Source organism: Bos taurus, chromosome 1, assembly GCF_002263795.3.
Source record: "Bos taurus isolate L1 Dominette 01449 registration number 42190680 breed Hereford chromosome 1, ARS-UCD2.0, whole genome shotgun sequence".
NCBI classification, from domain to species: Eukaryota; Metazoa; Chordata; class Mammalia; order Artiodactyla; family Bovidae; genus Bos; species Bos taurus.
In genome coordinates this window covers 66,440,194-66,467,378 of record NC_037328.1, presented here as the reverse complement: position 1 = coordinate 66,467,378, position 27,185 = coordinate 66,440,194, and the positions used below count along the sequence as shown (strand labels likewise).

At 38.8% G+C, this 27,185-nt stretch overlaps 1 protein-coding gene across 1 annotated transcript in view; it reads right to left on the bottom strand.

Moving 5' to 3' along the window:
• The window catches only part of SLC15A2 (solute carrier family 15 member 2), a 67,207-nt gene that overhangs the window by 7,279 nt on the left and 32,743 nt on the right, over window positions 1–27,185 (bottom strand). The window contains 18 exon segments of the mRNA XM_024994668.2: window positions 253–349; window positions 3,710–3,820; window positions 5,654–5,700; window positions 5,852–6,016; window positions 6,969–7,103; window positions 7,676–7,757; window positions 9,080–9,168; window positions 9,884–9,916; window positions 11,373–11,417; window positions 11,507–11,596; window positions 11,767–11,853; window positions 12,266–12,348; window positions 20,323–20,400; window positions 20,676–20,766; window positions 23,142–23,241; window positions 24,313–24,405; window positions 25,418–25,559; window positions 26,216–26,303. Of these exon segments, the coding sequence (XP_024850436.1) occupies window positions 253–349; window positions 3,710–3,820; window positions 5,654–5,700; window positions 5,852–6,016; window positions 6,969–7,103; window positions 7,676–7,757; window positions 9,080–9,168; window positions 9,884–9,916; window positions 11,373–11,417; window positions 11,507–11,596; window positions 11,767–11,853; window positions 12,266–12,348; window positions 20,323–20,400; window positions 20,676–20,766; window positions 23,142–23,241; window positions 24,313–24,405; window positions 25,418–25,559; window positions 26,216–26,303 (1,656 nt within the window).

Sequence of the window (27,185 nt, the reverse complement as noted above, 5' to 3'; positions counted from 1 at the left end):
TGTCCCTTTTTCACTTTAATAAATCTCTGCTACACTAAAGTTCTTGAGTGTCCTGAAGCTAAATCTTCTTCTTCAGAGATCACGAATCTGACACTGTTCACCATAAGCCATCATAAGTATGTGATGCTGTCTTGCCATAGAGTAAGATACAGATAGATATAGATTATATATAAATTTAGATATGGTATAATTACATAGATATAGATACAGATAAATGGAAGAATAGAGTGAGAATGGTCATGAGCTACTTACATTTGTAATAACAAACAGATAAGCTGCACCAAAGTCTAGTAGACCCAAATTCAGTGAAAAATCCTCATTTTTTGTTCTACAATGCACCACAGGATATCTGGAACAGGACAAATTTAGATTAGAAGAAACATTACAGTTTAGAAAAGCACTTCCATTTCTGGTGGAAGGAGTGATTTCGTCTCTCTCTTGATGGTGAATCAAGCAGCAAAGCTACCCTTTATCTTTGAGGAAAGGAGTCTCAGAGTGAATTATTTTCATACTAAGTTCTTTTCTATGCCTGATCTGAGATTTCATTGCCTGTTTGGTATGCTTTTTTAACCTTAAACCTGAATGCAAAATGCACAAATTTCCTTCTATTGGGAACTTCAGACTCTAAGTCTTCTCATCTAAGTCTTATGAATTTTTCTCTTCTGAGTATTATGAATTAGTGGAATAGCATAAAACAGTGAATCTGAAAGGATAAGCTCAAAGTAACAAGGTGTTCATAGGAATTACCAAAGGGTAGGAGTGGGAGCCAACGATAAACTGGAAAACCTCCGGGAGATGGTCTTGTTAGGTATTCAGTATGGCCTTCACTGAGGCAGGAATCCCTCAGAAGAAATGGAGTAGCTATCATGGTTACTCCAAAAGAGTCCAAAATGCAGTACTTGGATGCAATCTCAAAAACGACAGATGATCTCTGTTCATTTCCAAGGCAAGCCATTCAATATCACAGTAATCCAAGTCTATGCCCCAACCAGTAACGCTGAAGAAGCTGAAGTTGAACGGTTCTATGAAGACCTCCAAGAGCTTTAGAACTAACACCCAAAAAAGATGTCCTTTTCATTATAGGGGACTGGAATGCAAAAGTAGGAAGTCAAGAAACACCTGGAGTTTTGGTGGGCAAATTTGGCCCTGGAATACGAAATGAAGAGGGCAAAGACTAATAGAGTTTTGCCAAGAAAATGCACTGGTTATAGCAAACACCCTCTTCCAACAACACAAGAGAAGACTCTACACATGGACATCACCAGATGGTCAACACCGAAATCAGACTCATTATATTCTTTGTAGCCAAAGATGGAGAAGCTCTATACAGTCAGCAAAAACAAGACCAGGAGCTGACTATGGCTCAGACCGTGAACTCCTTATTGCCAAATTCAGACTGAAATTGAAGAAAGTACGGAAAACCACTAGACCATTCAGGTATGACCTAAATCAAATCCCTTATGATTATACAGTGGAAGTGAGAAATAGATTTAAGGGCCTAGATCTGATAAATAGAGTGCCTAATGAACTATGGAATGAGGTTTGTGACATTGTACAGGAGACAGGGAGCAAGACCATCCCCATGGAAAAGAAATGCAAAAAAGCAAAATGGCTGTCTGGGGAGGCCTTACAAATAGCTGTGAAAAGAAGAGAAGTGAAAAGCAAAGGAGAAAAGGAAAGATATAAGCATCTGAATGCAGAGTCCAAAGAATAGCAAGAAGAGATAAAAAAGCCTTCCTCAGTGATCAGTGCAAAGAAAAAGAGGAAAATAACAGGATGGGAAAGACTAGAGATCTCTTCAAGAAAATTAGAGATACCAAGGGAACATTTCATGCAAAGATGGGCTCGATAAAGGACACAAATGGTATGGGCCTAACAGAAGCAGAAGATATTAAGAAGTGGTGGCAAGAATACACAGAAGAACCTTACAAAAAAGATCTTCATGACCCAGAAAATCACGATGGTGTGATCACTGACCTAGAGCCAGACATCCTGGAATGTGAAGTCAAGTGGGCCTTAGAAAGCATCACTATGAACAAAGCTAGTGGAAGTGATGGCATTCCAGTTCAGCTATTTCAAATCCTGAAAGATAATGTGAAAGTGCTGCACTCAATATGCCAGCAAATTTGGAGAACTCAGCAGTGGCCACAGGACTGGAAAAGGTCAGTTTTCATTCCAATCCCAAAGAAAGGCAATGCCAAAGAATCCTCAAACTACCGCACAATTGCACTCATCTCACATGCTAGTAAAGTAATGGTCAAAATTCTCCAAGCCAGGCTTTAGCAATATGTGAACCATGAACTTCCTGATGTTCAAGCTGGTTTTAGAAAAGGCAGAGGAACCAGAGATCAAATTGCCAACATCTGCTGGATCATCAAAAAAGCAAGAGAGTTCCAGAAAAACATCTATTTCTGCTTTACTGACTATGCCAAAGCCTTTGACTGTGTGGATCACAATAAACTGTGGAAAATTCTGAAAGAGATGGGAATACCAGACCACCTGACCTGCCGCTTGAGAAGCCTGTATGCAGGTCAGGAAGCAACAGTTAGAACTGGACATGGAACAACAGACTGGTTCCAAATAGGAAAGGAGTACGTCAAGGCTGTATATTGTCACCCTGTTTATTTAACTTATATGCAGAGTACATCATGAGAAACGCTAGACTGGAAGAAACACAAGCTGGAATCAAGAATGCCGGGAGAAATATCAATAACCTCAGATATGCAGATGACACCACCGTATGGCAGAAAGTGAAGAGGAACTCAAAAGCCTCTTGATGAAGATGAAAGTGAAAGTGGAGAGTGAAAAAGTTGGGTTAAAGCTCAACATTCAGAAAATGAAGATCATGGCATCTGGTCCCATCACTTCATGGCAAATAGATGGGGAAACAGTGGAAAAAGTGTCAGACTTTATTTTTCTGGGCTCCAAAATCACTGCAGATGGTGACTGCAGCCATGAAATTAAAAGACACTTACTCCTTGGAAGGAAAGTTATGACCAACCTAGATAGCATATTCAAAAGCAGAGACATTACTTTGCCAACAAAGCTTCGTCTAGTCAAGGCTATGGTTTTTCCAGTGGTCATGTATGGATGTGAGAGTTGGACTGTGAAGAAGGCTGGGTGCCAAAGAATTGATGCTTTTGAACTGTGGTGTTGGAGAAGACTCTTGAGAGTCCCTTGGACGGCAAGGAGATCCAACCAGTCCATTCTGAAGGAGATCAGCCCTGGGATTTCTTTGGAGGGAATGATGCTAAAGCTGAAACTCCAGTACTTTGGCCACCTCATGCGAAGAGTTGACTCATTAGAAGACTCTAATGCTGTGAGGGATTGGGGGCAGGAGGAGAAGGGGACAACAGAGGACGAGATGGCTGAATGGCATCACTGACTCGATGGACGTGAGTCTGAGTGAACTCCGGGAGCTGGTGATGGACAGGGAGGCCTGGCGTGCTGCGATTCATTGGGTCGCAAAGAGTCGGACATGACTGAGCGACTGAACTGAACTGATGGCCTTCACAGCAAGCATAGTTTCAGTATATCTGTGCAGAAAAACAAGAGACTGAGGAAAGGAGGCAAAGGCTGAAACAGAGCAGGAGTATGTGTATATTTACAATTAGCTGAGATATACCTAATCTGTCCACCTATACACAAAGAAAGTATTTAAAAATCAGTTGTTGATAAAAGTAAAATGTCCACAAGGTAGTTCTCTTACTCTCCTCTTTGCACAGTTCTGTAAGCAGACACACCATAGTCTTCATCAACAATGAGGGATGCATCTGTACCCAGGGAGACATTGACTTCTTCATGCAAAGCGTTAACAAACCTAAGGATAATAGAGACATTGTTAGAGATCAGACAAAATCTCCCACCTGATAAATGGGCAGGGCCCTTTTCTGTTTTGTTTATTGCTATATGCCTAGTGCCTAGAACAGAGGCTGGCACATAAAAGGTACATGATATATATTGTTAACTGAATGAATAAATGAACTCACACATAAGTAATTAGTAGTCTTAGCTGTCCCTATCTTTTTCTTTCCTTGGGTGTTAGCTTTTTGTCTGCTACACTCTTACCTGATCTCGGCTAGGATAACACTATTGTGATCACTCACAGCAGTCTGAATCTCCTCAACTCACCACTGGTGCAACCAATTTCTCTCCCTTTCTAATGATAGAATTCATCAATTGAGACTCCATAAGAAAAATAATTATGTATATATAAATACATACTAGTATTTATATAAAACTGATACTTCATCCTCTTATAAATGAAGTCTGATTGCTTTATGCAAAACTCAGACTCCAGCTCACAGTAGGTTGAGCTTTTATTGTTTTGAGTCTTCAGACAAACTTGAACACTTCCAGAACCACTTTTTTAGTCTTTTGAACCTGAGCCCCTAAATTGGTCCCTCAGTTTGGGTTTTCGGCAGCATTTGTGTTAGTCCCTGGCCCATGGGATTAAAAGGGCAGTTCCCTCTAAAACCCTTGATGTTGATTCCTGGGCTTTCAATCATCCTGCGCCAAACCAGAAATTGCTTCATTTCATCCTTTCTGGAGGTTCCCATTGCTCTTTGACTCAGGGAAGTCTTGGCCCCACTGTTGTATGACTTACTTGGATCTGTTTACTTTTTCTGAAGCATATGTGCTGCTGCTGCTAAGTCGCTTCAGTCGTGTCCAACTCTGTACGACCCCATAGATGGCAGCCCACCAGGCTCCCCTGTCCCTGGGATTCTCCAGGCAAGAGCATTGGAGTGGGTTACCATTTCCTTCTCCAATGCATGAAAGTGAAAACTGAAAGTGAAGTTGCTCAGTCATGTCTGACTCTTCGCGACCCCATGGACTGCAGCCTACCAGGCTCCTCCGTCCATGAGATTTTCCAGGCAAGAGTGCTGGAGTGGGTTGCCATTGCCTTCTCCCTGAAGCATATGTAAAAGCAGATTAATATGACTGTTCCAGCCTTCAGTGACTTTCAACTTTTCATTAAAAGTTCTCCTCTAAAATGCTGTTCTCTACAGCAACCATCTAATCTTGATGGCCATAGACACATGCATCTATATCATGTCAGATTCCTGCCCCAGTGAGCAGGTGACCTCTTCAGGGCTGCATCTCTGTAACTGTCCCATGGTGCCTAACAAGACATTCAGCTTTATCTAGATTCAAAACCAAGCCTTTTGAATCCCAGTATGTTACCTTTACTAAACCATGATGCTTGTATATGTTTATTTTAAACTTTACTTTAAAAACACAGTACTATAAAAGATGTTCAACTACCAGTAATGAAGGGAGGATTATTTGCTTACTTCTAAATTTCTCTCTGGTGATCACAGAGAGAAGAGTACTCAATTATTTTCTTAAGAGCCAGATAAGTGGATAATATGCAGCAGAAGCAATTTATGTGGCAGAGCACAGAGGGCGTTCATAGACATAGGGTCATCTTTGAGTACCACATGAAAAAGCAAGCCAAAGACTTGGTTTTGAATCTATGCCTCTTGCTTCCCTGGGAAATGTGTTCTGACACCAATGCTCCTGATATTCTAGGAGAGAGAATCCTAGTACGAGACAAGCAGAATGTGAAGCTTTTTTATGTGAAGCCCCACAACTCAGAAGAGACCCCAGATTCAAGAGAACAGAGAGGCCTGGGTCTCCTTGACATCCAAACCTCATGGCTGTCATCCCATCGGTTGTTTTGTTTTCTTTATCCTTCACCTACAATAGAGGGAAGTAAAAATTAGTTACAGGTGACTAGAGGGAACTGATAATCATAAAATTTGATCATCAGATATATCCTTGGTAAGATATTGATGAATCAGTCTTCATACTCTAAGATAATTAGAAACTAGGCCATTCTTCAACTTACCATCATGCTAGAAATACTTTCCCCATCTTCTCGAATGATCAGAGTGTACCACATTTTCTCCTCCACAGAATGCTCAGTGTAGACAGACACATTGTGATATTTCAGTTGAAAGTGGAAATTCTGGCTTTTTGTCTTCAGGTGGAGTTTGGAATAGTGTGGCATATTCTGCAGAATAAAGAGCCTGTCACATTCACCTTCCTCCCCACCTTGAACACGGCAGTCTCATAGTAACCCAGGGCAGGTGACCTCATCAGATACTTTCAACGTTACCCTTTAACCTCATAATTCCATTTTTAGGAATATACCATAGGAGTAATTAGAGGCATGAATGAAGATTTATGAGTAAGGATATTCATTATAGAAATATGTATAATAATAAAAAATTAAATGCCTATTAAGAAAATATTTTACTAAACAATGATATATCCATAGAATGGAATATTATGTATCTATTCAATTCACATTCTCAAAGTTTATCTGAGGACATTGGAAAATCCTTTTAATGACAATCGTGCTAAGGAAAAAATCAAGGTCAATACAGCATATAGTGTTTCAAGACTTTTAAAAAAGTAGTTTGTTTACTCATTTATTAAAAACACACTAAAGCTAACTATGGTTATCTCTGTGTGATGGATTTATAGGTGATTTTTTGGTCTTTTGACACAGTCCCCAGTTTTCAACAGTAAATGTATATTACTTTTATTATTTAAAATATTTTTAAATGAATATTTCAGAATATTTATAGTATAGAAGTGAAAATATGTAAGCCAAACTCTTCAACAGGGTGTGTGTTAGGAGGCAGTTTGAAATAATAATACAAATTACAACCTACTGAGAGCTTACAATGTTCCAGACACTATGCTAAACACTTTATATATAATATTTATTCTTATACAGTTTATGACATAAAAAGTATTGCCATTTTACAGATGCTAAAATTGAGACTTATAGATAAAATAACTTCTTCGGGGTCTTACAGTTAGGGAGTGGCAGAACCAGGAGCTGGACTGGGGCACTTTGCCTTCATAGGTGCATGCTGTAAACAAACCACTGTATATGCTGCTGCTTTGGCACATAATCTGAATGTGTTTCTAATTCACTCATGTCCATACGTCACCTGAAAGGATTTGATGGACTCTGCCAACAGAGTATTATTTTTGTCACCCTGCACTGTTACTGTGATCTCATCATCTGCCAGATTCAAGACTTGTAGGAAAATCTCTTGGGAATTTGGCTGGCATGTGGCCATTTCCTTAGGAGAGAGAACATGTATTAGAAATACTAGAAAATAACCCTTCAAATACAGTGAGAACACATACTTCAGTCCTATTTCGATAGCCAAGTTTATCTAGTCAAGAGGACACAGTTTTCTATCTCTAAAGAGCATTTGGCTTTGAAGGCTCTAAAGGCAGTTTGGAGGAGGAAATTCCAGCTCAGTGTAGCAAGCGCTGATGCCAGGTAACAAACTCCATGCTTTTTGACTCAGTTGTGGCCCCGTACATCACTTCCCAATAGTGGCTACACAATCTGCCAAAATATATTTAAATGTCTGGTAAGGTATGAAAGAAATGGTTCTATATCTTGTATACTGGTGTTTGGAAGTTCCTAGACAATGTACTCTACATCACTTAGGTGGGAGGTGGGCTTCATTTTGCACTGCTGCTCTACCTCTATATCTACTCATTTACCACAAACACCTAATATGCACCTTTTTAAAAACAGCTACTGTGGTAGGGCCCAGTGAATCAAGATTGAACAAGTCAGAGAAATGAACAAAACAGATTTCATCCTGCCCTCATGGAGCTTAAGATTTACTGTACTCACATTAATTTTTATCTCTACAGCAGCAGCAACTGCAAAGCCCAGGCATGCTAGGATCATACCAACAGCCATTTCCCTAAGCGATCTGAAGAGGAAACAGAGAGGCAGTCATACCTAAACTGCAGACTCTAAAGAATAAAATCTAAACTTCCTAAGCTTACTTAATTTGTTCTCAATTACTTTCAAAGTATTTCCTAGTACTCCCCTTCATATATCCTCCTTTCTACCTCTACTTGAGTCACACTGAACTGTTCTTTGTAACACACCAATTTTTCCCTCTGTTTATGATTGTTTTTCTATCCACTATGTCATAATTACAAAAATAATAGTAATATAACCAGATTCATTGAACATTTACCATATACCTGTCACTGTATATTATTACCTTCTTTTCCTCTTCTTCAGAAGACTTTCTTGACCCTAGCCAGTCTCTTCCATCTCTGCATTTCCCTGGTACTTTGCTTCCATTCTTAGAGCACTTAACATAATTCATCATTTTCAATAATTAACCTTGCATATTTTCTAGCTCCTTTACTAAAAAGTAAATTCGTAAGGAGCAAGATTTGTGCTTCTACATTTCTGTAGCACTTGGTACTGAACTCAATAAACTGCTCAATGAATGAGTAAATGACAAAAGGTCATTTGAATATGGTAATGGCTATCAAAAGGAAATTGCTACTAAATCAGAAAATATAGAAGACTTAAGATCCTCCTCTGTCAAACTTTCCAAAGAATAACACTTCTATTTAGAATGGGGGAAAGCAGTAATTAGGGATAATTCTGTCCTCTTCTGAGGTCCCTCATTTGTTTCATAGGGACAGTAGGAGATTTAAGGGGATTAGTTTTCATCAAAGGCTTCGGACTTCTTTGAAGATGCAACTTTCAAGAACAAAGCAGCAAGTTGGTTTTGGAGCCTAATCTCGTATATTTTTGACTTTTCATAAAGTATAGCCCTAATTCTTCAACATCATGTATGTAAGTCTGCAGTAATGGATTGGACTCTCTGTGAGAAGTATTAATTAGATCTAATTCCTGTTCTCCAGTATTGTGGTTGTGCTTAGTCACTCAGTCACGTCTGACTCCTTGCAACCCCATGGACTATAGCCCGCCATGGGATTTTTCAGGCAAGAACTACTGGAGTGAGTTGCCATTTCCTTCTCCAGGGGATCTTTTTGACCCAGGAATCGAACCCACAGCTCCTGTATCTCCTGCATGCAGGCAGACTCTTTACCTGCTGAGCCATCAGGGAAGCCCTGTTCTCTGGCATTAATAGGCATTTAATTTATCATGGATAAACAGAGGCAGAAAAGTGATAAAACAAATCATCACAGAAACAATAGTGACTCGTTATCAAACTGGACAAATATTGAGTCAGGCTGGAGCAACAAAGGGATGGTGAGCACTTACATGAAGTTAATGCCACACTTGGAGACCAGATGATAAATGACAAGGTCAAACAGTGGGATGAAAATAACAATCAAAAAGGGACTTAGCACCTGTAATGCCATGGTAAAAAGATTAGTTCCAAGTATTTTTCTATGATGAGTGTGAGCATGTGCTCTCATTCACATGTGTGCACACTCTCTCACATCCAAACACACTTTCATCAACGACGTACAGAATGACTCCACATCTTTCAGTCCCTTTACACCCAAGACTCTATTTCCCCTGCATAGAACATTAGCTTCCAAATATCCCAAGGAACCAGTTTCACTCTAAACCTACTTCTATCAATTGATTGGGAGCTCTTCCCTCCCATTTCATTTATCTCCCCCAGTTCCACAGCTAAGAGGAAAATGTCATAGTCAGGAGAAAGGAAGGAAAGAAAGAAGAATTGGGATTGTTGAAGAAGCAGTTAAAAATAACCAGGAGTCACCAAGAAGCAGAGACTCTGAATTTGTTGCTTACACAACTAAGTTGTACACTTTATTTGACAATATTGCCATGATACTTGACGTGGAAATAAATCCAGTGTCTACACTTTCCTTGTGAGCTCAAAACTCAGTCTCCCTGGAGTTGAGTGGGAGCTACTTACTAACAGAGAATGTAGAAGAGAAGTGTAGGGCTTAAGAATATTTTCATCCCTATGTTTAGCCCTCCTCAGCATACAAGGAAAAAAACATCAAATTATGGTTGGTAATCCTCCTACTACATGTTGAGTTATAGATGAGGGAAGAAATAAGTACCTGGGAATATAGAGAAGTCTCTTACCTGTATCTGGTCAGGCTGAAGCACAAAAAACCCCTGAAACATGATAACAAATCACATTAAGATAATGGCCTAAAGACAAACAAAGTCTAAACAACAAAATCAACAATATTGATAATTAGCAGGTGAGAAGCATAACATAATATCCATCAGGTCTTTTGTTCAGGACCACTATTATCCTCGTAAGGGTGTGTGGGGGAACAGGCTAGAGATGGCTTTAGGCTATGGCTTCTGAAGGCAGATGGGCATAAGGGAGAATCTTATTTTCTGTGAGCTATGCTTTCTTTAACTTGAAAGAGACTAGAGTTAGTGTGTTTTTATTAATCCCATTAACTGCAGTCATAGGCGGTAATAATGTGAAGGACAAAAAGGTATGATGGTTAGATGACGTCTCTCATTGATACAGTGTTTCTAAAGTTGTTCTCCAGAGGGTCAAAAAAAAAGACAACCAGGTAAGTCCTGGACAGTCAGAGGAGGGGAAAAGGTGAAATTATATTAGGGAAGCTTCAAACAGGCCGGCTGATAAAACCCTGGCGTTATTCCTCTCCACCCTCTTCATAACTGAGATGGCAGGAGAACAGACAATAATCTAGACAGTGGGAACAAATGAGGGAAGAGTTTGTCAGTGTATGGAAATTAGAAAAATTTTAAATTATGTTTAAAATTTTCCCACTATTTCTGTATCTATGTACAAAATATCCACCTCTGGATCCTCTGTTGTGAGCCCTGCCTGAGGTGGGTCAATTGTGTTGTGTTCTTATTGCTCAGTCGCTAAGTTGTGTCCAACTCTGCCACCTAGTGGACAGCAGCATGCCAGGCTCCTCTGATCTCTGTCTCCCAGAGTTTGCTCAAATTCATGTCTATTGGGTTGGTGATGCTATCTAACCATTTCATCCTCTGCCCCATTCTCTTCTTCTTTTGCGTTCAGACTTTCCCAGCACCAGGGTCTTTTCCAAGAAGTTGGTTCTTTGTATCAAATGGGCAAAGTATTGGAGCTTCAGCTTCAGCAACAGTCCTTCCAATGAATATTCAGGGTTGATTTCCTTTAAGAATTGATTGATTTGATCTCCTTGCAACCCAAGGGCCTCTCAAGAATCTCCAGCACCACAATTTGAAAGCATCAATTCTTTGTCACTCAGCCTTCTTTATTGTCCAACTAGTTGTGTTGTAGCAGCAATCAAACCTGCTGTGCCCTGGTCAGGCTTAGATAAAATATCCATGGCCAGGCTTTATCACTTCATTTGCTATCCTCTCAATGCTTCCTGTATACACTGAAACCTTTCCATCCTTAGATTTCTGATTTCTAAAGATAAGATTCTGTCTTTTATTTCCAGACTCTCTTTACTTTGTCTACTCACTCAGTATCTTCATGCTAAAGGCATCTCTTTTATAATTTTATGTCAGTTTTCAGGCAAAAACATAAAGAAATTTTTCCTTAGTGTGGATTAAAAAGAAAATGATAGACTTTGGAAAAAAAATGTCTTCTACTCACCAAATTCCCATTCATCCTGGTGGCTTGCAAGGTCCATCGTGAGCCCTACAGCAAACAGATGCTATTAGAGGAAATCCCTTTCCTTTGAGAGAGAAGGCGCTGGAAGAGGTAGTTTTCAAAAGAACTATTCTTACCTGCTGATCCAAAAGCGCCCAGAACATGGGCAATGGGATATAAAGGAACAGTACCCTGGTCAGTGCCTTCACATCCATAATGAGCTGCTTCTGCAAAGAGGAGGAAGAAGGAATAGGCTGAATTGGCAGTTAAGAATTTCTTGCTTAGTAGAAATGGCCCAGAACAGTAAGAGAAGAGGTCAAATACAGTAGGAGAGAATCAGTTTGGTTATTAAGAAAAACTCTATGGAGGCATCAGATGTTTCTGCAGTTCAACTTACTGGGTATTTCTCAGCTGCCCAGTCCAGCCAGTGCTCTCGCTTGGGATTGTCCCCAGAATGGTTCTTGAAACAGCTGGAAATGGCAAACTAGGGCAGAGCATAGATATCAGAAGAGAGGAAAAAGCAAACAAAAAACCCATCCCCTGCCTTTTCCATTTCACTTTATCTTCCCTTAGACACACATACTCTTGAGTGACTTAATCTAACCTTTTAATGTCATCACACATTGAATTTCAGAATATTTGAAATATAATTTCAACATATATAACTACATTTCAGAAAACTTTTGCCAGTTTTTAAAAATGATTATATTATTTTTAGCTTAAAGGTTAAATAGAGGCATCGAGTGATGTTTGATCAATCCCACTTTCTAAAAGTCACAGAAGCAGCGCAGAGGTCATTGAGAAAAGTGTATAGCCATGTTTAAAGGCCTATAGGCTCAGAACAGCATTTCTTTTCTTGTGATTGAAAAAGGCAGGCAAACAAGTCATGAACTTACCCAGATACATTTGACCACTTGATTCAGTATGTTTCCTTCAGGAGGTGATTTTCTGTATAGTTTACTTCCCATTGCAAACACAACTGCAGTAGATGAACAAAGTTCTTAGCTTTTCATTTAGCACATTGAGTTGTCAACACTAAGGACACACTGCTGAAATGTAGGAATGATTGACACATCTCATAAAGGGTGGAAACTGACTGATGCTCCCTGACTTTGGAGTCATAAAAACTATGGGAGCAAGAGAAAAATAAAATGGTCAATGTGTAGACTTTCCTGTAATCACAGAAATGAAAGTCACCTCTGAATTTATACTATTCTTCTCCATCTCTACATCTGATACACTACCAGCTTTCACCAACCCTCTCTTTTGAGTGTGTTTCCTGCTTGTCCCTTCTCTGCATCACCAGCACTATGACTCATTTTGAACCTCACAACTTCTACCCCGAATTTTCAAAATGGCCACCAACTAGTTTTTCAATCCCTGTTTGCTTCTCCTCCTTCTAATCTGCTGCCAAATTAAAATGTTGTTTCCAAGACCTATCTAATAAGCCCAAACTCCTGATATGGAAGGCCTTCCCAAATTCATTATTATCCTGATGGATATTATTATCATTAACAAACTCTTGAAGGTTTATTATTATATGTAAAGTGTTAAGCATTTTACATAATAGTACTGATTTAACCTGACAAGAGTTTTACACATGAAAAAATCAAGGATTAAAGAAGTCAAGCAATTTCTACAAAATTTTACAACTGTGAAGTGCCAGAAACTGCATTTTTGACCTTAGACCTGTTGCCTCAAAAATTTATACTCTTAACCAACATAAAGCACGTCAGTCATTCATTCTTGCATCACATACTTTGCTGGACACTTTGTTGTTGTTTAGTCAGTAAGTCGGACTCATTTGTGACTCCATGGACTGTAGCCCACCAGGCTCCTCTGTCCGAGATTTCTCAGGCAAGAATACCGGAGTGGGTTGCCACTTCCTCCTCCGTGGGATCTTTTCAACCCAGGGATCCAACCTATATCTCCTACATTATAGGTGGATTCTTTACCACTGAGCCACTGGATAAGCCCTTTGCTGGATACTACAGAGAATAAAGATATAAAAGACGTGACCCTGTCTGCAATGGAGCTCCTCTCAACTTCCCACTTTCTGCTTTTCCCTCATTACTCACCATTTGGTACTCTGTCCTCTAACCACTGTTCGTCATTCCTACTAACAATTCTGTTTTATTTCTGCTCTTGAACTCATTCTGTTTCCTTTAACCCTCATCTTTAATCACAACTCCAAAGCTATCTATAGATGAATTAAATTTTCTTAATTTCTCCTTTATTTTCCAAATTGCCAAAATAAGAAATTACTTTTACAATTATAAAAAAATAATTTTGTTCATGTTTGTCAATTTTAAGTAAAATCTGTGGGAAACCTCCACCATGGTACCATCTCCAATGTACTTTCCTCCTGAATGGATTTCCCAGCTCCAGCAAGATGCCTCTCTAGCAGCTACTCTATCAAAGATGCCTTCCTCAGTGACCAGTAGCAATTTCCAATGTCCTTACATCTAGAAGGCCTGACTCACTTTACTTTTCTCTATCTCAGCTTTTAAATTTCTCCAGTCATCTCAGTCAGATTCACTCTACCACTTTTACTTTATTCATCCTCTCAGTTTCACCAAACTTCCCCAAATAGTATGCTTTACCTACCACAGTCTTCTTATTGTTGATAGAAAAAATAGTTCTGAGAAAGAATTCTAATCCTGTGAGACATGTCTGCGATAAAGAGGTATCTAGACAAGTGGAAGTTTATGGACAGGAAGTAGACTGCTCTTGAAACTAAGAATGATCCTAAAAAGGGGCTGAAATTCTCAGGAATTCTGGTCTAAAAAGTGACAATGGAGTGATAAAAAGAGACCTTGACAGGGTTACACTTAAAGTTCAAGACCACTTAACTAAAGAAGGTAAATAGGGACCTTGAGTTTCTTTACCATCTCCTCCCATGAGCGGACACTGTTGCCTCTTACTTCACAAACAAAATGGAAGGCTTCAAATGTAAACTCCTCAGCTTCTTGCCACCACATCTATGAGTTTCTGTAAGCACATCTATTCCTTCCTCTCAGTTAGGTGAAGGCGATGTTCCTCCTCCTGTGTAAAGGTAGTTGTGCCATATGTGCTTTCATACTGCTTACACTGTCTCATCTTACATCTTCAACATCTTTCTTCACTGGAGTGTTTCTAATAATATTCAAGCATTCTCAACATCCTCTCCTGACTTCATGTCACTTACAGTTATAAATACTTACCATCTTCCCTTTCATCCCTCTATTCACTTCCCAATCTGCTTTAATTAGTCTTGAATCTCCACCAATCTACCATAACTGATATCATCAAATCAGTGATCTTTGTGTCCCTATATTTAATAGACATTAAAGCTGGGAAAGCATTATCTTGCTTTCCCAGTCAGTAACATTTGTTACTCTGAATGATTCCCTTCTTGAAAGCTTGTTATCCAAGGCAAAACTACTATCATTTTGGCCATTTATTTTTCAGTATTATTTATGGGTTTTTCCTCTTTGCTTATCTTTTTTTTTTATTAACCCTTTACCTAGTTCAAACACAAAATTCCCCTCAACACATTTTTGTTGTAAAGGAAATACAACAACTTATAAGTAAAGGCTGACTTGTATAAAGGTATGCTTAATACTGAATAATCTCATTTAATATGAATAATATAAACATATCAAAGACTTGACAATCTATATACTGGAGAAAATAATCAATATTAAATTTTCACTACATTAAGACTCATTCCCATACAAATTTGAAACATTATTCCAAAGATTTATGTCAGAGGTTGTCCCCTAGACATTTGATTCTGGCATTATTGAAATCACAGTGGTTCTTAACAGTTTTTTCCCTACCTGGACAGTCCTTCCCCAACTTTTCTTTAGTGAATCTTTATTTGAATAGTTACTCATACCTTTGCTGTACCTCCTTTTAGATATGTTTATTTCTGCATTTATCAAGTGAAGAAAATTTAATTGTTCACTTTTCTGTATCTTTACCAGGACAACAAAATTTCTTGTGAAACAATTACTATGACCTGTTTATAGTGCCTAGCTCATTTGCTTGTCTTTTAAATACCTGGGTTCCCCAGGGTTCTATCCTTACTGTCTCAGTTCAGTTCAGTTCAGTTGCTCAGTCGTGTCCGACTCTTTGCGACCCCATGAATCACAGCACGCCAGGCCTCCCTGTCCATCACCAACTCCTGGAGTTCACTCAGACTCACATCCATTGAGTCAGTGATACCATCCAGCCATCTCATCCTCTGTCGTCCCCTTCTCCCCCTGCCCCCAATCCTTCCCAGCATCAGAGTCTTTTCCATAGAGTCAACTCTTCACATGAGGTGGCCAAAGTACTGGAGTTTCAGCTTTAGCATCATTCCTTCCAAAGAAATCCCAGGGCTGATCTCCTTCAGAATGGCCTGGTTGGATCTCCTTGCAGTCCAAGGGACTCTCAAGAGTCTTCTCCAACACCACAGTTCAAAAGCATCAATTCTTCGGCACTCAGCTTTCTTCACAGTCCAACTCTCACATCCATACATGACCACTGGAAAAACCATAGCCTTGACTAGACGGACCTTTGTTGGCAAAGTAATGTCTCTGCTTTTGAATATGCTATCTAGGTTGGTCATAACTTTTCTTCCAAGGAGTAAGCGTCTTTTAATTTCATGGCTGCAGTCACCATCTGCAGTGATTTTGAAGACCAGAAAAATAAAATCTGACACTGTTTCCACTGTTTCCCCATCTATTTCCCATGAAGTGATGGGACCGGATGCCATGATCTTAGTTTTCTGAATGTTGAGCTTTAAGCCAACTTTTTCACTCTCCACTTTCACTTTCATCAAGAGGCTTTTTAGCTCCTCTTCACTTTCTGTCATAAGGGTGGTGTCATCTGCATATCTGAGGTTATCGATATTTGTCCTGGCAATCTTGATTCCAGCTTGTGCTTCTTCCAGCCCAGCGTTTCTCATGATGTACTCTGCATAGAAGTTAAATAAGCAGAGTGACAATATACAGCCTTGACGTACTCCTTTTCCTATTTGGAACCAGTCTGTTGTTCCCTGTCTAGTTCTAACTGTTGCTTCCTGATCTGCATACAGATTTCTCAAGAGGCATGTCAGGTGGTCTGGTATTCCCATCTCTTTCAGAATTTTCAGTTTATTGTGATCCACACAGTCAAAGGCTTTGGCATAGTCAACAAAGCAGAAATAAATGTTTTTCTGGAACTCTCTTGCTTTTTCGATGATCCAGCGGATGTTGGCAATTTGATCTCTGGTTCCTCTGCCTTTTCTAAAACCAGCATGAACATCTGGAAGTTCATGGTTCATGTATGGCTGAAGCCTGGCTTGGAGAATTTTGAGCATTACTTTACTAGCGTGTGAGATGAGTGCAGTTGTATGGTAGTTTGAGGATTCTTTGGCATTGCCTTTCTTTGGGATTGGAATGAAAACTGACCTTTTCCAGTCCTGTGGCCACTGCTGAGTTTTCCAAATTTGCTGGCACATTGAATGCAGCACTTTCACAGTATCATCTTTTAGGATTTGAAATAGCTCAACTGGAATTCCATCACCTCCACTAGCTTTGTTCATAGTGATGCTTTCTAAGGCCCACTTGACTTCACATTCCAGGATGTCTGGCTCTAGGTCAGTGATCACACCATCGTGATTATCTGGGTCATGAAGATCTTTTTTTGTACAGTTTTTCTGTGTATTCTTGCCACCTCTTCTTAATATCTTCTGCTTCTGTTAGGTCCATACCATTTTTGTCCTTTATCGAGCCCATCTTTGCATGAAATGTTCTTTTGGTATCTCTAATTTTCTTGAAGAGATCTCTAGTCTTTCCCAGCCTATTGTTTTCCCCTATTTGTTTGCACTGATCACTGAGGAAGGCTTTCTTATCTCTCCTTGCTATTCTTTGGAACTCTGTATTAAAATGGGTATATCTTTCTTTTTCTTCTTTGTTTTTTGCTTCGCTTCTTTTCACAGCTATTTGTAAGGCCTCCCCAGACAGCCATTTTGCATTTTTGCATTTTTTTCCCTTGGGGATAGTCTTGCTCCCTGTCTCCTGTACAATGTCACAAACCTCCGTCCATAGTTCTTCAGGCACTCTGTCTATCAGATCTAGTTCCTTAAGTATTTCTCACTTCTACTGTATAATTGTTAGGGATTTGATTTAGGTCATACCTGAATGGTTTAGTGGTTTTCCCTACTTTCCTCCATTTAAGTCTGAATTTGGCAATAAGGAGTTCGTGATCTGAAACATAGTCAGCTCCTGGTCTTGTTTTTGCTGACTGTATAGAGTTTCTCCATCTTTGGCTGCAAAGAATATAACCAATCTGATTTCAGTGTTGACCATCTGGTGATGCCCAGATTAATTGTGATTAATTGCTGTTAATTCTTTAGGTCTTATCTTCCATTTCATTTCTTTAGGCCAAGCTTTTCTGAGCCTCAAAGCCTTAAATATCCCTCCTATTTATTCCTATAGCTTCCTCTGTATTTCCCCAGTTGTGACAGTGATCATACTATACTGAAAATTCCTGTTTACATGTCTGTTTCCCTTCTCTTGCTAGACCACATATATTCTTTGAAAGCATGAATGCTGTAGCTATCTAATTCACCAACGTGATGCCAATAACTAGAACAAAATCTAACACATAAAGGCTCATTAAATAAATGTTTGTTGAATGAATTAATGAGTGAAAAAATCTAATGAATAAATTATAGTGAAATGTCAGAGAACTGAATTATTAGTACCCAGAAAACTGAAGTAGTTGACTAACAATGACAGCTAATACCTGTTTGAGTGAGTGAAGTCGCTCAGTCATGTCTAACTCTTTGTGACCCCATGGACTATAGCCTGCCAGGCTCCTCCCTCCATGGCAAGAATACTGGAGTCGTTTGCCATTTCCTTCTCCAGGGGTTCTTCCTCACCCAGGGACTGAACCCAGGTCTCCTGCATTGCAGGCAGACTCCTTACCATCTGAGCCAACAAGTACTTGTTTAATATTTCATAATTTATAGAACATTTCCATTATAATATTTCTTTTGATCTTCATAATTACTCTGACATGTAAATAATATTATTGTGCAATGATTCAAAGAAAAGGGCATAGTACTAATCAGAGGAAAACTAATCAGAGGAAGATAATTTGGCTTTGAATAGAGAAGCAAACAGAGACTGTATTATCACAGGGCTCCTAGAATAATGCATAAATTTCTTGGAATTGAAATTTCAATCTGAGTAATACTATTAGCCCCATCCCTTGGTTGAAAATAATCAGATGGAACATTGAGCTTTTGGGCTCTTTATCCTCTAATGAGCTTTTTATGTGTTTGGACTGGATATCCTCCAGGGGGGACGTCACCCAAAGGCTCAGTGTGAGAACAAGTCTCCAGGTCAATAATTAGAAACAATCATGTCCAAGTTTTCCCTTAGACTGTGTAAACTAAGCAACACACACATTCCTCTTCCATTGCTGGGTTCTTGGTGGTAAAGAGAATAAATGCCATTTGATCTATGTAGCATCAGTTTCCCCCTATTTATACAAGTCCTATTTATTTATTTGTTTTTAATTTGAGTATAGTTGCTTTACAGCGTTGTGTTAGTTTCTGCTGTACAACAATGTGATGCAGCTAAATGAATACATATATCCCCTCCTTCATGAGCCTCCCTCTCACCACTCCCACCCATTTAGGTCATCCCAGAGGGTTGAGTTGTGCTGCCTACGCTATATAGCAGCTTCCCATTAGCTATCTATTTTACACACGGTAGTGTCTATACATATGTCAATACTACTCTCTGAATTTGTCCCACCCTCTCCTTCCTCCTCTGTGTCCACAAGTCCATTTTCTATGTCTGTGTCTCTATTCCTGCCCTGCAAAGAGGTTCATCAGTACCATTTTTTTCCTATATTCCATATATATGTTATATATATGCATTAATATACAACATTTACTTTTCTCTTTCTGACTTACTACATGCTTTATGACACACTCTAGGTTCATCCACAAAACTACAAATAATTCAGTTTTGTTCCTTTTTATGACTGAGTAATATTCCATTGTATATATGTATCTTATCTTCTTTATCCATTCATCTGTCAATGACATTTAGGTTGCTTCATGTCCAGGCTATTGTAAATAGTTCTGGAATGAACACTGGGGTACATGTGTGTTTTTGAATTGTGGTTTTCTCAGGGTATGTGCCTAGTAGTGGGATTGCTGTGTCCTATGGTAGTTTTAGTTTCTCAAGGAAACTCCATACTGTTTCCCTCATGGCTGTATCAGTTTCTATTCCCACCAACAGTGTGAAAGGGTTCCCTTTTTTCACACCCCCTCAAGCATTTATTGTTTATAGATTTTTTGTTGATGGCCATTTTGATAGGTTTCCCCTACTTATCCAACTACTCTTATTCTCTTTGCTCAAAGGAAACTTCTTGGGAGCATTGCAGAGCAGGGCAGAAACAGATAAATCCAGAAACTTTAAAAGGCCCAAAGAATTTAAAACACCTTCTAATTACTAGATAAATAGTTATCAGATAAAATAAGCTGGTTTGAGTGGAAGGATTATTTTCTTTGCTTCACGATATACTGCAGTATAGATGAGTACGTCTCAACCATGCCTACAATTAGAATCACCTAAATACTTAAAAATTTACAGATACCAAGGCCGTATCCTACAGAGATCCTCCTTTAATTGGTCCTACATGGGGCATCCAAGGATCAGTCTTTTTAAAAGATCTCTAGGAAACTTAGTTATGTAACCTTCAGTATTTTTTTTTTTTTTTTTTTGAGATTTCTGACTTTATTCAGTTAATTTATCTACAATGTCTAGGTGAAACCCCTAAAATGACATTTACCTAATAATGGCCATCATCAAAAATTCTAATAGGTTAGTGTGAGTACTGAATGCAAAAGTTTGTGAAAAGTGCTTACATCATGCTTTCCATGTGGAAGGCATCAGTGGTTATTAGTTTCCTTCACTGTACTTACCAAGAGCTATCAGCATAAGCAGTCCTGGAACTCCAAAAGCCAGTGCATAGCAGTCCTTCCCAAAACACTGCACATCTCCTACAGGAAAAAATAAAGCCAAATTATTCCTGAATCTTAAGTCTTTGATGTTCTATTCCATAAGCTCAGGTTTTTGAGGTCATAGACATAGCCATCCTCTTTCCTCCCATCACCTAATCTGTAATCCTTCTTTTAGGGTAGACAATTCAAGATTAAAAGAAATACACTCAGATTTTCAAGCCCTTATAAAAGAGGATGGACAGTAAGAAGCCTTGAACAGATTTCTGGCTGGCCAGAATAAAACTTATACAGAGGTCCTCAGAAAAGATCCCAACCTCTCAGCATGGGTGTGACAAATGTAGAAATCAAGCTCCCTGCGTTGATAGAGAGGTAGAAGACTGAGAAGTATCTAGTCCGTTCCTCTGCCTGAAAAAATAAATAAAAAGGACAAATCATCAGTTCAATGTGCCTACTCAGTCCCTCCCCACCTCATGTTCAGACTAAGTGAGAGGTACATACACTGATTCAGATATTGCCTCCATGGTTTGTGACTATCATATTAGATATTTTAATTAGATATCTTGCTGACCCCAGACAAATATTTCTCTATCTTTCAAACACTAGTATAAGCAAGCATCTTTAATATTTTTTATCACTTTATCTTGGCAAAAATGGTTATCTTTTATGAAAGTGAGTGCAAGCGTTAGTAGCTCAGTTGTGTCTGACACTTTGCGACTCCATGGACTACATATAGCCCACCAGGCTTCTCTCTCCATGGAATTCTCCAGGCAAGAATACTGGAGTGGATTGCCATTTCCTTCTCTAGGGGATCTTCCCAACCCAGAGATCAAACCTGGATCTCCTGCATTCCAGGCAGATTCTTTGCCATCTGAGCCACCAGGGAAGTCCTATCTTGTATACTACATCTATGCTTTGTGTTAAGTAAGTAAGTAAGTAAAGTCGCTCAGTCGGGTCTGACTCTTTGTAATCCCATGGACTGTAGCCCACCAGGCTCCTCCGTTCATGGGATTCTCCAGGCAACAATACTGGAGTGGGTTGCCATTTCCTTCCCCAGGGGATCTTCCCGACCCTGGAATCGAACCCAGGTCTCCCACATTGCAGGCAGACACTTTAACCTCTGAGCCACCAGGGATGAATTGTGTTATATATGTATTTTTGCATTAAATGTCTGTTTCTTTCAGTAGGTTGAGAGTTCTAAGAGGCCAGAAATTGTATCTTACTATTTTCTGTAATCTCAACTATCATTACTATTATAGCACCTGATTTATATTACAGACTCAGTTCAGTTCAGTCACTCAATTGTGTCTGACTCTTTGTGACCCCATGGACTGCAGCACATCAAGCCTCCCTGTCCAACACGAACTCCCAGAGTTACAGACTCAGTAAATATTTTTTAATGGAATTAAGTGAATGAATAACTGAGATAAAAATTAAATAGATTTTGTGGAATGTGTGGTAGGAATAGGACTAGAACATGATTCTAGTAAACTGTTGATCAAACAGGATAATTTTCCTAATGCTTCCCTAATGCTTATGGGAAGTCTGCCAGAGAGTAGAAAAGGAAGTCTGTGGGCTTGAAAGTGACTGGTGGAAACTTGAATGTGGGTTTGTCATATTTCTGGAATATCTTTGTGGAGAGCTTACAAAATTAAGTAACTTTCAAATAAAGTTGTTGACACTTTATTTATTATGCACATCTGTGCTTCATTCTGACTTCCCATATCTTTTTCTGACACATCAGCACAATCTCCATTTTCTATATATGGTGTATTTTGCTTCCTCTTCTGGTCCCCACTTAAATCTGTTCTACTCACCCATGTGTATAGTTCATTATGCATAGAATTCCACTTGCCAGAGGCTGGTTATTTCTCCAGGTTAGCAAGCAGTTATATTCTATGGACCCTCGGGCAGATGAAGAATATAAAATAACTCAAATGTTCTGATGGGTTAGAGGAAAGAAGGAGGACAAATCACAGAGAAAGAACAGAAAAACAGATACATGATAAATAGCTATAGAAGAGGAAATAATACATAAACAGAATCAAAAAGGAAAACTGAGAGGTAAAAAGAAGTTAGAAATGTTGTCTGATCCAAGAATAGACTACTTCCCTTTCCTGGTTGTCACTGCTTCCTTAACAGACCCATTTTTACATTTATTCATACTGATTTTTCCCCGCTGACAATGGAAAGTATTTAGGAAAAGAAGAAATGATTATCCAGACATGTTCATCTAGAGAAACTCATTCTGTTTTATCCCAAATGGTCATTTTCCCCTTTCATAGAATCCTGAAGCTAGAGATGCTTAAATCATCTCCACACTACTCACCACCTCCCATTCCCAAAGTGATGACCATGTATCTTCTAAAATACCTCAAGTGAGAGCAAACTCACTACTTTTAGCTATTTGAAGTTTTTCTTTCCATCAAGCAAACAGCTGATTTATATAGCTTTCTTTTATTGATCTTTGGATTAATTACTGACATCCTTCCAATATCTATAGACAGTTGTAATATTCTCTTTAATCTTCTCTTATCCAGGCTAAATATCTCCTTTTCCCTCAACCTTTCCTCATAAGATACACCTTTTAGTCCACTTGCCACCTTGGTCACTTTCCTTTGAAATGTTTCCGTTTTTCTCTCTATTAATGACCAGTACCCAGCACTGAAGACAACTCTTCAGATATGATCTGATAGTGAATTACTTCATTCTTGGCAAATGGCTACCTGTTATTTAATGCCTGCTCTACTTTTTTTAAAACATAGAAATGACAGGACTCTTACATGTTTTTCTTCAAACTGGTCTCCACCAAAAGCTGCCACACAGGGTTTGATACCTCCTGTTCCCAAAGCTATTAGACTCAGGCCGACCATTGACAGGACTCTGAAATGGAAAGGTGAGAGTACTAATCATACTGATACTAAATACAACTGTAGAAATGGAATATAGAGCTATAAGAGAAAAAATGTGTGTACAAGGGCACGACCTCCCTCACATTTCTATACTAGGAGAGACTCGGGAGCATTTACAACCTTCATAATCCTTGACTTTCTGCCAGAAAGTATCATTACACGGGAAGATTTTGTCCCTGATACTTTCATTTATGTCATGTATGCAACATATAGAAGCAGATACTCAAAGAACTCCAGAGTTAAGGCACTGGTTCTCAGTTTCATTATAGTCAAAGGGACACTTCAATAAAAGTCCTTGTGAACTTTTATCCCACATATCCTTAGTAACTACAAAATAAAATTTTAAGTTAGTCATAACTAATAGGAGATACGTCAGTGATTTCTGATGGGACAAAAATAATAAGGTATCTAACATCCTAAATCTCAAACAAAATTCTTGACTCATTGGAAAATACACATATAAACATATGATAAACAAGAATATATATTATCTGCTTCTTGGACAAGACTAATTCTCTCTACTAACTGAACCAACAGAAATCAGAACCTATCAAGAGTTTGGCATCATAAGCATCAATAGCTTAATAAAGAGGAACAGAGCAACTGGAATACATGGACTACACAGAAACAGAAATAACCTGAGCTTTGAATGTGAATTCTACACTATATTATAAGGAAATATCACAGGCATATTTTTTTGACTATCTCAAAGAACAAAGTGTGGATGGGTGAATAGGTGAGGGAATATAGAGGACATGAAGGTTTTTGTGTCTTCAAGCATATGAATAGTTTTCATGGAAAGGATACTAACTGGGCATCCTACAAGTCCCCAAATATTTAATAAAAACAAGTGAGCTCAGATAACACAGGAAAGAGTTCAACTGATCAATTTTTTTTCTTAATCAATTTGATAATAAAACAGTATGTTAGAAATAAAGGGACATCTCTGGTAAGAAGATAAACATCTGTAATGAATGCATGAGACATTTACCTGTCCAGTGGAGAAAAAGTGGTTCAGTTTTTATTCCATGATTTTACTCACATGTGTAAATTTTGTCCCCCCAGTATTGGTAAGGCACTCATAGACTTGATCACATGGCCAAGCACATATACCAAGGAGAGATAGATGATTGTCCTGTTGAAAGAGTTAAATCAATCAGTCTACAAACAGAATTCAGATATTTGAGTAATATAGACTCAGAATTTATACTGTTCTCAGTGCCAGGATAAATGAAGCAGGAGGAGGAAGAGTTGGAGGAGAAAAGAATTATCTGAGAAATGCAAACAGATTTTCCCTCAGAGATTTTTAATATTAATTACTAAGTTCAAGGCTACAAGAAATCATGCAGTAAAGATACTTTTTAGCTTTATTCAACCTAACATTTTCCCAAACTTATTTAACTATGAGAGCTTTATATTCCTACATACCATTCACCAGATCCTATGCAATCAATTTTCAACAAAATGGACTCTGAGAAATGCTAATTTAGACAATTCCAGAGATGACAACTCCACAGAAAATATCTGAGTGATGGATACCTGAGATCCATCTCTGGTCCAAGAGGATGATGTTATAGGGGACAAGTATAACATTATCCCCAAACATCTCTTGGTACTATTTTCAGAGACTTAAAATATATTGAAATGAATAGACCGTTAGTCTAACTCATGAAAATATTTTTTGTATTCTTAAGAAAGAAACTATAGAAAGAAGTCAGAAAAGAGAAAGAGATGGTAAAAGAGCTGCAAAGAGGGACTTATAAGAAGATACTAAAAAGCTTGAAATGACTCAACCTGGAGGAGAGATGGATAGTATATCAAATTACTATTAATACATTGAATTTTACATTTTGTTGTCAACTATCTCTGTCATCTGAGATCAGAACAAGAATTGGTCTTAAACTTCAGAATGGTAGGTTAAAATTAGATACAAGAAAAAACCCCTCCTGATGGAAAAGGGGATAAAAATATTGGAAACATTGATTATGAAGAGACAAAACCTTTCTGTATTGTCAGTCTGACAGAGATTCTTATTTGTCATGGATGACACAAGTATATTCTTGCTTGGAAGCAAGAGGCTAGAAGTGATAGTCTCTGCGCAATTATTCGATGAAACTTCTTGGAACATGACATCCTATTGTCCTTACTTGAATTTTCCTAACCATGAGTCAGCAATGACTGCTCCCAAGATGGGAGTGAAATAACAGAGGCTGCTGAAGGCGTGGTACACAGACGTGGAAGTGTCTTCACTCCAGTGCAGGTAATACAGGAAATACAGGGTCAGCACAGCTAAGCAAAAAAAAAGAGAGAGAGAGAGAGAGCCAAAACAAAATAGATACATTAAAATATTTATGGAGGAAAAGAACATTTGATAAGATCTTTGAAGGTGATCTTGACCTTTAACAGTCCAATCTGTGAAGCAACTGAGGAGTGACTGTTGGGCAGTAGAAGGGCCCTTGGGAGTTGTGGTTGTAAAAGGGGCTGTGTTTAGTCTACAAACACAATACTGCCTTCCGTCTTTGTGCATATATCACCATTTAGGTCAATCTGAAAGATAAAATGGGGCTTCTAATATCCCTTCCTTCTCCTTCCCCCCAAAATTGGACATGACTTAGTGACTAAACCACCACTCTCTTTCCCAGCAACAGTGTAATCCATAGACCTAAAGGACAGAAATAAAGAATGGAATGCCCTTGATGAGTTTTTCCACTTATATTTTCATAGGCTTTATTCTGGTTTCCAATACTCCTTTCTGGTTTTGGTCTTTATGAGTTAGTAGGTGAAATCCCATCAGGCATTTGTGGGGACATCTTCACCAAAGGAAAGGACAAACTGGATGAAGGCAGAAAGAATAGACAAGGGAAATAAGTGCATATAAGATAGGTTGTTACAAACATAGGGTAAGAGTGTGTGGAGAAAAGTAGGACTTGGGGACACAAAATTACCTTTCATGCCATAATAGGAAAAGCGCTCACAGAATTCGTTCACCACAATGAAGACAATACTCAGTGGATAGTTGGAGCCACAGATTTTCTAGGAAACAAAGAGACACTGGTTCAAGCATGAACAATATTTCCCTGCTTAGACCATTATACTGTTTCACAACAGAAAAAACCATTTAAGTCACCATGATAGGTCATGCAAAGCAATGGTCCCTACTCTTCATGAAACAGTATCCTACTAAAAGTGCTTGCATTGCTGATTTAGCTGTCAGAGAAACCATTCTGAATATTCCTTTGTCCATCATTCATTTAATATGGAACTGCTAAGGCATTTCTTGATACTAGACACCAGGACTTGTTCATCTTTCCACAAGCACTAAATGGAAAGCCTGGGGCACTGGGCAAGAGAATAATCATCCTTATTTCTAGGACTATAACAAAGAGTTGGCCTCTAGAGCATGTGATATCCAGGTAGTTACACTCAGATGTCAGTACCCTGCTTAGCTCCACTGTATAGATTAATCTTTCCATCTCCACTTGCGCATTCATTGTGCTGGGAAGAACCTTAGCAATATGAAGACTTCCTGCCAGGCACAGAACCCAGTACATATTCCTAAAGGTAAGATGATTGGTTCCCTTACCCTTGGGCAGAGAATTCCTAAATCCTGTCAAATCAAATGTCCATTCTTTCTATGAATTAGAGATTCTGTAACATTTTCACACTAATCCTTTTGGGCATTAAAAGTGAAGTCGCTCAGTCGTGTCCGACTCTGCGACCCCATGGACTGTAGCATACCAGACTCCTCTGTCCATGGGATTTTCCAGTCAATAGTACTGGAGTGGATTACCATTTCCTTCTCCAGGGGATCTTCCCGACCCAGGGATCGAACCTGGGTCTCCCACATTGTAGACAGACACTTTACCGTCTGAGCCACCAAAAGGACTATGCTATTCAATGCACTGTATCAGTCAG